Here is a 12138-nt window from a genome sequence, read left to right as displayed (position 1 = left end):
CAAGGAAAAGAATTTACGTAGGTCAGCAAAATGTCCAGTTTGTGACGATGACATATTGGCGCCAAATTCAAACATCTTACTGAAAGACTGGGTGCGATCCTTTCCTCGCAACGATCTACTGGAAAAGCTTTTAAATGCCAAAAATGGATGCACTAAATGTGTTCCCTGCTCAAGGGCTGCAGAGGATAAGGATGCTGTATACCATTGTCAAGACTGCAGAGAAAGTTTGTGCGAAACGTGTTACTCGTACATGCATCAGCGCATTGAAGGTTTTCAGAAGCACACTGTTTCGAAGAATCCAATAACAGAAAACATAGATATGAATGACAAATGTGTCATTCACCCTAATGAAATTTTGGAGAAATATTGTGCATCGCATCAGCTGTTGTGCTGCAAGATTTGCTTGGCGACTGAGCACAAGACGTGTTCTGAGGTTCAGCCTATTGATGTTGTGCAGACGAAGACCACTGAAGCCTCATCTAACAATACTGATGTCATATTGGAACTTCAATCAGTTACAGAAAAGGTAGATTCAGCTCTGGCTCCGATAGTAATGGGGGTCAATGGCCTTGAAAAGAAGCATTCCGGATTGCGAAACACCGCCTCGTCTGCTACCGGCAAAATTCTGAGCAAGATTCAAGAAATGCACAACGTTTTCAACAGTAAACTACAAGAAACACAGGAGAAAGAACTGAAGTACCTTTCATCATCACGGATACATTTAGAGGCTTTTTTGAATACTTTGTCGGTAGCAGAGAATTTGTTGACTGCCGTCTGTGAGTGTGGAACACCCAGGCAACTATTCGTTACCGCATCAAAAGTAAAATTTCAAATTCAAAAACATTTGGAACGATTGGAAAAACTGCACGGAAAACAATTGGAAATCACTTGCGAGATTAACAAAGATGTTGATGCATTTTGCGATATCGAATATATTGCTAAACTAAACGAAATTGATGTTGATCAAACTAATATTGTTGAAATAGAAGATCAAATGAAGTCATTTGAAGGTAGTATGCGAGTTGATGATGCACTACTATTAGGATCGAAGACTGACCCAGCGAAATTGGCAGCAAAAGAAATAGCTAAGTATGCAGAGGAAATGCCGGATATGAGGGATGGATGTCTTCTGTCGGACGGGACGGTATTGGTTATATCTTACGGCGAATTCCGAATGTTACGTGATGGCGAAGAAATGCGCACTCTAATTGAATTGGAAAGTGATGAAAGACCTTATGCTTTCGAAAGAATTTGTTCAGATGAACGTGATCGAATTTTTATTAAGTCGAGTCAAGGAATAATCATGGAATATGCTATACACGATGACCAATTGCAGCATATTCGCGACATCAGTTTTGACGTAGCTTATGGAGCCTTTCGGTATTTCGCAAACAAGTTCTATTGCTTGTCCTGTCCATATAAAAAAGGCAGTGGTTTACTTATTTTTAACGAGAATGGAAAACTTTTGCGAGTCATCGAAGGAACGACCGAGCGTGGAAGCGAACTAGCACTCTCGTCAGATGGTCAGTGCATTTACTACAGTAATCGCCAAGAAATATTTTGTAGGGATTTGACAGGAAAACCTCCGTATTACAAGCACTCGAAGTCAGAAGATCCATATTCATACCGTATCTATCATGGGATAGACGTAGACCGTTATGGCAATGTGTATGCATTCCAAGAAGGTGAAAATTGTATCGTTCAGATTTCTGAAAATGGACAAGAATGCAGAGACTTCCTAGAGGTCGATTCTAATTTTAGACCCGAAAGTATAAGGTTTGACCATGCGCGTGCAAGATTTGCCGTGTTTTGCAACAACAATGTGTATCAAGAATATACGCAAGTTGTTAAAGTGTATGAGCTGATTGTTGATGAAAATGAAAGCGAAGAATGTGTAGCGGATGATGAAAAAGAAGAATGTGTAGCGGATGATGAAAAAGAAGAATGTGTAGCGGATGATGACGATTAAAGAGAAGAATATGTCGCGACGATATTGATGATGATGAAGACTTTGTTTGGGATGATAATGAAAGTGAAGAGTGTGTTAAGGATAAAAATGAAATTGAAGACTGAGTCTTACTAAAAAAAGTACCCTACCAACAATTAATATACAATGTATAATTTTACAACCTACTAGTGATAGTTTGTATACTAGTATTTAATCCTATAACCTTTTTGTTACTGATGTAGTTAGTTAAGTTACATGTCACTATGTCACGGTTAGATTTGTAATATTAAAACATAAGATAACAAATCTGGTATTATGTGTTTACTCATTCACTACGTTCTATGACCAAGTTGAGAAGCAACGACTATCTCTTGTCCAAATATGTCGGGACACATTGTGACAGTCCCTACTCGTACATTATCGTTGGCATTACGCCAAACTGTTCAGAATTTCATCTTAATTTAGAGCCAATTTGTTTATTACTTTCTTGTTTCTATATCACCATTAAGCGACCATTTTCTTCAGAAGAATATCTTTACCCAAGTTTGGTTAAACAAGAAGATGGCAGAAGTGCCCATTGTTTTAATCATAAAATATAATTTGAATTTCATGATTTTTCCCATTTCAATCTAGTTTATAGATAATACAATACAATAATGGTCAGTTTGATTAATTTGCCAAGAAGAAGGAAAACAAAAATATATTCTTGAGTTTTGGTGCTATTGAATTCTTAACCTAAAATTCCATTTCTAATAAGATTACATGCATATCAAGTCTACTGCGATAACCACTGAGCCATTTCATTCACAACAAAGTGGTTTATAGAAGTATTGTATGTGACTTTGGACACTTATTTAAATACTTCTATAAAGTTTTGAAAAAGTTTAGTTGCTGGTATACAAAACAATATTTCTAATGTATGGACCTTTACTCCAAGTATTTTTATTAGACCTTAATTTGACTATGACAGAAATATAGAGCACAGACCCACTCTATAAAATAAAAGACATCGAATTGCTATAAAGATTTTAGTACACATACATCAGTCTAAATCAGTATTTCCCAAGTGTTGAAGCTCTTTAAGTACTACTACGATAAATATACACTATTTGGAACTAAGTTTTGGAAAGAGTCGTCAATTATGCATGTTCAAAATTTTTATTTTTTTAGTATTTGATAGAGACGTATGTTACAACACAAATTGAAATATTATGCACTTCGAAAAAAAAATCAAAGTGCGATAATTTTGGGACCAAGACGACGCACTTGGAATTTTTTTTTTTCAAAGTGCGCTGATATCGTCCATATTAATGCTCTTCGGAAAAAAATAGTTTGGCGTTTGGTCGAAATAATTGATATTTTTATTTTCAATAAATGCTGTTTTAATCTTGTTTAGCTCAATTAGATATATGTTTTGAACAAACCAGTTCAAGAAATGTTTACATTTTTATCCTCAAATGTACAAGATGGCCACACATTCCCCTTAACATACCATTGGAGAAATTATTGTTTGGTCAACACGTTTTTTAATATCCATGTACTCCATTGAAAACAAACCGCATTTCTTTTTCCGTCCTTAAACGTTTACTCCAAGTTGCTTAATATCATTTTTTTGGAAGGAGGATGAGGGATAGGGGACCTTCTTCCTGTAACAGGTCGGGTACACTACCTTATATGGATAGCATTATTTAGCACGTGACAATATTTTCGTCAAACAGATTCTCCAATCCAGTGAATGAGTTGCAATGCATGACGGTCTACAACGTGTTTACGATTCAACAGACGCACGTGGTTTTTGTCTGTTTTATTCACAATATTTAATTGCTTGCCGGAATGTTTGTACATCTTGATTTTTACTTTAGAAAGTAAAGAAGGAAAGATTACGTACCATTAACTTTGTTCCATGCTCACATTGAAAAATACTGTTGTTTTAGTTGATCAATTGTTGCTTCAAAAATGATCAGTATCAAACGACTGACAAACATACGCATACAAGTACAAACAGGTTTTGATAAGAAAAAACTGCACAGTTGTGTATTGGTGACTTTATCATTGTGCACTAGAAATAAATACAGGTAACTGTACATTTGTAACATACGTGAATAGCCACGGTAGTAGAAATGCACAAATATACAAACGCAGAAGCGCAAGCTGTGCAGCATATAGTATTTTGTCCGTGAAGCAATCTGATGAATGTCCCTGAAGAAAATATCAACGCGCATTCTAATAATGTTGCTTTAAATATGGGATATCATGTGAAAAAACGGTACTCGCTGCTTCTAGTTCTATAGGACGTACCTCTCTTTTGAACAGTGACAATGGGGTATTTAAATATAAGTCCTCATATGCAATACTTTTTAAATGTGAGCATAGAAATTGAAGTTCAGACATAACTGTCCATATTAATTTCATAAATTCTGAAAAATCATTCATAATGAGTTTCCAAAGGACAATTCAAAATGGTATATATTTTCAATACGCTTTGTATACACTGAAACTTGTAGTAGCCCACAATGCCTTGCAACTCATTCACCTGATTGGTTTGTCGGTAAAAGTAAACAGATGGCTAATTTAGTATGCAAATTTATGCAGACGTCACAAAATATAGTGGTCTCGACCTGTGTAATCAATTAAATCATGAGCTGTGTCTTTGGTTAACCCTCTCCCCCATCCCCGTTCTCAAAGACTGTAAATTACACCCCTGCGAATGTGTTCGGAATGTTTTCTTTATCGTTGCTAAGTATGTAATAAATCCAGAGGTGCTCGAATGAAAGTTCACGAGACTTCACCGAGATTTGTTCAGTTCCTGTGAAATTTCGAGCGGAAGTATAAGGGTTCCGATAATATTCTCAAAATACGTAAGTACTGGTCAATTTTCATATCATATCCTACTTTTATTTATGTTAAAACATCAAAATCTTTTCAGATGTATGTCTTATTTCACCATCGGTTATTTTTAAAATTAAACGATGATATTCAGAACAGAGTTATCGTTCGTGTTCAACCAATTGTAGAGTGGTTAAAAAATATAAACATTGGGTTGCTAAATAAAATCATAAATGTGTTCTAGAAATAAATGTGACAATACAAAAAATAGTTTTTTTCCCCTGCTGTTTCAACAATTAACATGTGTAGTAAAGATCCCCCTAGGAATTAATTTTCGATCCGCGCCTGACCTCGTAATAACATCAATAGTGAAAGAGACTATATACTATTTTATGCAGAATGTTCCTTGGAAATGGCTCGATATACTAAGTTTTTATGCAAAACATTCACCCATTATTTTTTTTAAAAACATAGTATTGCACACCACAAGCATCAAATATGGCTATCCACCAATTAATGAAAATAAAGTTTAAAATCAATATACGTCTAGAATTTATATTTGACAACAAGTACCTAGATTCTATAAAATAGACTATAAACAGGAGGCACAATTTTTACTGCAAAACTGAAAGGGTCAAATAAAACCACGTGGTCTAAAATTTAAATGACAATAACATTCGCAGGGGTGAATTAGATTAAGAAGTGTTAACATATTACCCTACTATCAACAAATTAGAAATTCAATTCAAGAATTTGTGGTTTATACATATTTTTTCGAAGTGCGTTAAGTGTCTGAATAAGAAAAAATGTTGATGTACCTTCATAACGCACTTTGAATTTTGTTTTTCAATGTGCGTTAACTTGGTCCCAAATTTATTCCACTTTGAACATTTTTTTTCAAAGTGCGTTGATATGGTCCCAAATTTTCATAGTGCATTGCCTTTTTTGTCAGTTTGAAAGTCAGCTGCGAAATATAATGGCTGATTCATGTAAAGTTGACCGGAAAGATCGGTTAATGTAAACGCAAACTCAAAAGTAAATTGCCTATGTACAATTTTAGACATAAATGATATTTCCTTTTACATAAATTTGATGTTTTTTGGTTCAGGTGAGCGATGAGACCCGTAAGCCTATAGTAGATGGATCTATTTGAATCTGTTGATGGGTTTATTTGCAGTTCACTGGAACTTAACGTCTTAATATATCAATATTTGGATGACAAACAGAAGAGACACATTTTAGCTTCTACCAGTCCTATGTTTGATCATTTTAACCATTTTTATAATCGGGTGACCGTGAGTAAAGATTGTAGTCGCGCTCATCATCTTCAGCTTCGGCAGGAACCTAGTCAGTTTCAGTACGAAGGTTTGAACGTCAACACGGTCAACATAGGGATATGTTTTTTTGGCAATGGTCGCTACTCTCGCAGTCTTATAAACCATCATATAAAAAATCAAAATTGAAAATATCTGTGAATATCTCTTGGGAAAGAGTAAACGTTGTTCCCAATGAGCACGTTGTATCAAAGGAATAGCCGATGAATCCGTTTAAGCCACAGGCACTTGTTTCTGAGAAAAAAATTCACCCTATAGTAGAATAATAACACCCTTACTTGTTTCTGAGAAAAAAATTTACCCTATAGTATAATAATAACACAAGGGTGTTATTATTATACTATAGGGTGAATTTTTTTCTCAGAAACAAGTGCCTGTGGTTTAACCGTCCGTATAATTTAACAAATATTTTATAATAACTCAGGGATGTAGAATTCTTAGCTCACCTGAGCTGAAAGCTCAAGTGAGCTTTTCTGATCACATTTTGTCTGTCGTCCGTCTGTCCATAAACTTTTCACATTTTCAACATCTTCTCAAGAGCTACTGGCCCAATTTCAACCAAACTTGGCACAAATCATCTTAAGGCAAAGGGAATTCAAAGTTGTGAAAATTAGGGGCCAAACCTTTTTTCAAGGGGAGATAATTAGAAATTAATGAAAAATTTTCAAAAATCTTTTTCTCAAGAAAGCCAGGAAAGCTGAAACTTGTGTGGAAGCCTCCTCAAGTAGTGTAGATTGAAAGTTGTGATAATCATGACCCCCGGGGGTAGGGTTGGGCCACAATGGGGGTCGAAGTTTTTACATAGGAATGTATAGAGAAAATCTTTAAAAATCTTCTTCTCAAAACCTAATCAGCCAGGAAAGCTGAAACTTGTGTGGAAGCATTCTCAGGTAGTGTAGATTCAAAATTGTGAAAATCATGATCCCTAGCGGTAGGGTGGGGTCACAATGGGGGTCGAAGTTTTACATAGGAATATATAGAATAAATCTTTAAAAATCTTCTTCTCAGAACCTAATCAGCCAGGAAAGCTGAAACTTGTGTGGAAGTATCCTCAGGTAGTGTAGATTCAAAGTTGTGAAAATCATGATCCCCGGGGGTAGAGTGGGGCCACATTGGGGGGGGGGGTGTTAAAGTTTTACATAGGAATATATAGAGTAAATCTTTAAAAATCTTCTTCTCAGAAACTAATCAACCAGATAATTCTTTATAATTGTTAAGATTTTGAAATAATTTTATAATTGGCTCCAGGACAATTCTTCGGCCTCACAAGAAGGTTCAGAGTTTGATGTAGTTTTATATTCCATATATAAACAATTATTAAGGATCTTTTTGAGAACTGCAAAATGATGATAAGCAATGTGATATGACTATAAAATTATCCTGTTAGAGAAGGGACTAATGATTATAAACATAAGAATATCCAGGGGGAAAATGGATTTTATTTATACATGATCTACATGTATTATTGTACATTGTCCAGATAGTTTGTATTATGACTCCATTTAAGCTGATTTTATCATACCTATTGTTCCTCAGGTGAGCGATGTAGCCAATGGGCCTCTTGTCATAATTGGGAAAGCCTAGTATGTACGCGAACAAATTAAAACTAGCTCGATCGTGATTTTGGATTTGGCAAACGAAGTGTGAAAACAATCGGATTTCTTTAGTACACAATACAGCGGGCAATCGCTTAGTCAACGAGAATATTTTACATATAACATGTATATAATTAGTTCGTACACTGGGGGGGGGGGGGGGTCTTCATAACAAGAAAATGTTTCAAAAAACCCCATACCTTTGACCACGTCAAGACATAATTGCAGCCAATGATCAAATACATTAGCATTTTGTCACAATCATCAATGCACACACACAAAAAAATCCTGCACACAGCAATCATTGATGAGTTTCTAGCTTACTGATCAGTGGAGAGTGTGTGATGTGCATTCGACACAAGAGTTAATTATCTACAGCTCCGATCTATTCAACATAAAGTGTTTTCAGAGGGGTTTACTGTATAATGTTGCCAACACACCGTGCCATTTAGACATCCTATTCCAGAGCAGAGGGAAGAAATTATCATCCATATACAGTTGAACACTAATTACTTGTATGAAGAATGCAGTTAAAAAGGCAAAATGTGGTTAAAAACTTTAGAGTTAAAATTTTTTGAATAAAAATTTATTGGGTTTAGCAGAGAGAGAGAGAGAGAGAGAGAGAGAGAGAGAGAGAGAGAGAGAGAGAGAGAGAGACGTAAAACAGTTTTTTTAAAAATACATGTATACGATCAGCCGCAATAACTCACCTTCACTACAAAAACCCCTTTCTATTCTTTATTAAATACCCCGTACATAAATCAATTAAATCTAAATCTATAGATATTAATAATGCGCTGCGAAATTTGGGTACATTTACTAATATGCAACATATATTTTATTTATTTACTACATATAAACATGCACATATGAGTACATATAGTTGTTGTATAGACATGTAAACTAGAACAGTAAACCTGTTTCGTTACAAGTTAACACTACTTATCAGGCCTAAAAAATACAAGTATCGATAAAAATTCGATACTAAGCTAGCGATGAAGATGAAAGAAATCTCTGCATGGACTTCTCGTTCTCCTTCCTTCACTAACAGCCGAATAAGCAATATTTATGAGGCATTCACCGTACGTCACAAGTTCGGTGGTGTTTTAAACAGGAATGTGTATGTAGTATGGTCCGTGGTCAGACACTTTACCGGGAGAAACATCGTACGCATCTCGCTACTGTGCACTGTATTGACCTTAATGCCGATGTCCTGAAGGTAAACGCCGGACTTGGCAGTGATTCCTCCTTAACGATCAAACCATCGACAGCTAGCGCTGAATGTGCTTTCAATAAGTTACAAGTATAGTATCAAACAACCGTGGTTCTACTCACTGGAGTAGGTGCATAACCTAAAAGACTCGATAAAATGAGCAACAATAAATTGAGATTATTTGGGTGTTTTCTGTGTCAAAAGCAGTTGGATTCGCCGAGAGATCTCCAGTGTCTACACACATTTTGTGAATTGTGCATAAAGAATCTCATCGAGAAAACTGACCACACCGAACACCTTAGACTAGAATGCCCAGTATGTTTCGATACATTTTCAGCGCCTTCTTCAGACCTGAGTTTAAAGGAATTGGTGGAAATTTTCCCAAGAAATCAATTGGTTGACGAATTGATCGGCACTGCTGACCCAAACGAAGTCCGGAAGAGTTGCGACCCTTGCCTTTTGGTGAACGAGGAAAAGGCTGCCCAGTACCACTGCAGCCGCTGTCGGCAGAGTCTTTGCGAGACATGTTACACATACATGCATCGACGAATCCCCGACCAAGCGTCCCATCACGTAACTTCAATAAAGGAATACTTGGAGACGGGTCCCATCGAGGCGAACGAGTTTTGTCCGTCGCATCCCAAAAAATGTGTGGATGTTTTTTGCTTTGACCACGGCGTCCTATGCTGTACACTATGTGCGTCTTCCAGTCACAAGTATTGTTTGCACGTAGAGTCACTGGACAAGGCTTTCGAACAATCTAGCAAGGAATTAAACCCGATGCTCCTGAAGCAATTGATTGGAAACATCAAAGAGAAGGTAAACGATGCACTTGTTAATGTTAATAAAAAGGAGAACGCAAGAACATTTCGAGATATCGACGAACAAGTTTCTAACGTTGTCACCAAGTTGAAAGAAAGAATTGGTACAGTTCATGAAATCTTTGAAACGCAACAAAAGAGCTTTCAAGGGAGGGACAAAAAGATGCTTCGCCAAAGCAAACTGCAAGTGGAGGGGCTGCTAAAATTAGCCGAGGAAGCTCAGCAGATAATACGAAGTGTCGAGCAAATTGGAAGCAAGCGCCAGACTTTTTTGACCACACTAAAACTAAAGCAGCAGCTTATGATTTTTTTCCAGAAAATTAAAAAAACCTTAGCGAGAAGAACTGATTGTGACATTACAATCAACCCCAGAATTGAGAAATTTGTTGAAGAAATTGATTCCATTGCTGAATTGCATAAAAAGGATCTCGACTCTCTCATGACCTCTGAAATCCAGAACCAAGCACAGCTGCTGTTTCGGTACATCAACTATGAGATGGAATCTGAAACTAGCCGGTATTTGGACATCAAACCTAAACTGTTGGCAAGGCTCACACAAGAAGAAAGCTCCTTCTGTGGTGGAGTCTTCTTGTCGTCTGGCAAGATTTTGTTGATAGACAAATGTTATGAAAATAGAGCACTTTTCTCGGCAACCAACGACGGGAAATTCACCAAACTTTACGAATTTCCTGAAAAACCGACAGCAATATGCGTTGACGAAAAAGAGGAAAGAATAGCAGTAAGCACAACAGACGGGATTCATGTTTTTAGTTTGTTTCCTTTATTTGAGCAGATTAGGAAAATTGAAACGGAATTGTACGTTTTTTGCTTATATTTTTGGGATGAACATTTTGTATGCTGTGAGTATGGTAGGATTGCAATAATCAACAATGGCGGGGAAATATTAAAGACGTTCTATGGACCAGACATTGTCCCAGCATATTTTGGGATATCCAACGATCGTAAAAAACTATATATGTTCGATGCCAAAACCTCAGAAAGCATCGTCTGCCTAGATTTGGATGGGAGCGTTGTTTTTCGGCGAGAGTCACCACTGACTTTAGAAAAGAGGGATGCCTACTGGCATGGAATGGATCTGGATTGCTATGGGAATCTATACGTGTGCGAGATTGGAGGGGAAGTTTACCAACTTGAGAGCAACGGTAACAGGATGCGCCCCGTGCTATCAAGAGAGGATCGAGGCCTAACTCCCAAACCAAAGAAACCTAAATCAGGCTCGGACTCCGACAGCTCCGACTCCGATGACGACTGGGAAGAATTAGACCGCGAGAAGACCATTTCATTCGATAGGTCTGGGAAAAGATTCCTTATTTGCTCACGGTCCGACACAGTGGAACTTTTTGAAATTAATTAAACTGAAGTGTATGAAGCTTCGACTGTTGCAGTGTTACTGGTAATAGACCTAGGGGAACTGTACTGTCCCGGGCTTTAGAACCGCATCACTATTGCAGTGGCACCTGTTCAAGTGATTTCTTACCAGAAAGTCTTGTTGAACACCACAAATACTATTACAGTATATAGGTCTTTGTAGTGCGAGTTCATAGAAACAGAAAACTTGCAGCAATTCAACGTTTAGACAATTTTATTTTTTATTGTGCGTTTAATGTTTATTCATATTTGCACCACTACATATTTGAGTATAGATAAACGTTATTATATATGTTCTTACCACAATAAAATTTCCTATACCAGCCTGTGAGTTTTATGAGTTATCTTTATGCTTTTATTTTATTGTGATTTGTGATTTCGCATTCACTATCATTATTTATAAATTCGTCATTTTGACAGTCAAAGTATTATCAGCAATTTCAATTAACAATATGCATCTTCAAATAACAACCATAGACTATTCACAATGGTATTATTAAAACCATTTGTCTCTGATTGTTCAAACCATGCGTACATCATTTGTTCACATTATTCCTTAATTATTTTTTTTGGCTATACAGGAATGACATAAAGCTTACGAAACCCCTCCAAGTGCATCCTTTTAACAGAGAAAGGGGCTTGATGCCTCATGGTGATGTTTGTCATTTTAATAATGTAAACCTTAGGAAGCTTTCAGATGTTGCTTATTCGAATATGCATGTTTGAATAATTCTCGTTACATCTATATACATGTACCATCATACATAATTTTCATTTAATTACTATATTTTGGACAATTCCATCTGTTTCAATACTGGGTGCGAAATAGAGATTTTGAAGAAAAAAGACAGTCTAAATTTAGTCTCAAAAAGCAATTATGTTTTAGAGATGTATGCTATAAATAAAAGTGCATTTAAAGTGTCCATTGTCTAAATTGTAATTGATGTGGTAAAATTATCTTCACACAAGCCTTCAAAATATATGTGTTTTTGACCCATGTCATTGCATATAT

At 36.4% G+C, this 12138-nt stretch overlaps 2 protein-coding genes across 2 annotated transcripts; both read left to right on the top strand.

Moving 5' to 3' along the window:
* The first annotated feature begins 319 nt into the window (after positions 1 to 319).
* Positions 320 to 1969, top strand: LOC128164913 (uncharacterized). The gene has a single exon (XM_052829008.1). It carries the CDS (start codon positions 320 to 322, stop codon positions 1967 to 1969), a length of 1650 nt encoding a protein of 549 aa, XP_052684968.1.
* Positions 1970 to 8550: 6581 nt separating this feature from the next.
* LOC128165323 (uncharacterized) lies at positions 8551 to 11450 on the top strand. The gene has a single exon (XM_052829736.1). It carries the CDS (start codon positions 9073 to 9075, stop codon positions 11110 to 11112), a length of 2040 nt encoding a protein of 679 aa, XP_052685696.1. The 5' UTR covers positions 8551 to 9072; the 3' UTR covers positions 11113 to 11450.
* Positions 11451 to 12138: the final 688 nt, after the last annotated feature.

The sequence above is a fragment of the Crassostrea angulata genome, chromosome 10 (genome assembly GCF_025612915.1).
Source record: "Crassostrea angulata isolate pt1a10 chromosome 10, ASM2561291v2, whole genome shotgun sequence".
NCBI lineage: Eukaryota > Metazoa > Mollusca > Bivalvia > Ostreida > Ostreidae > Magallana > Magallana angulata.
The sequence above is the reverse complement of the archived record's forward strand: the minus strand, read 5'-3'. Positions and strand labels throughout refer to the sequence as shown.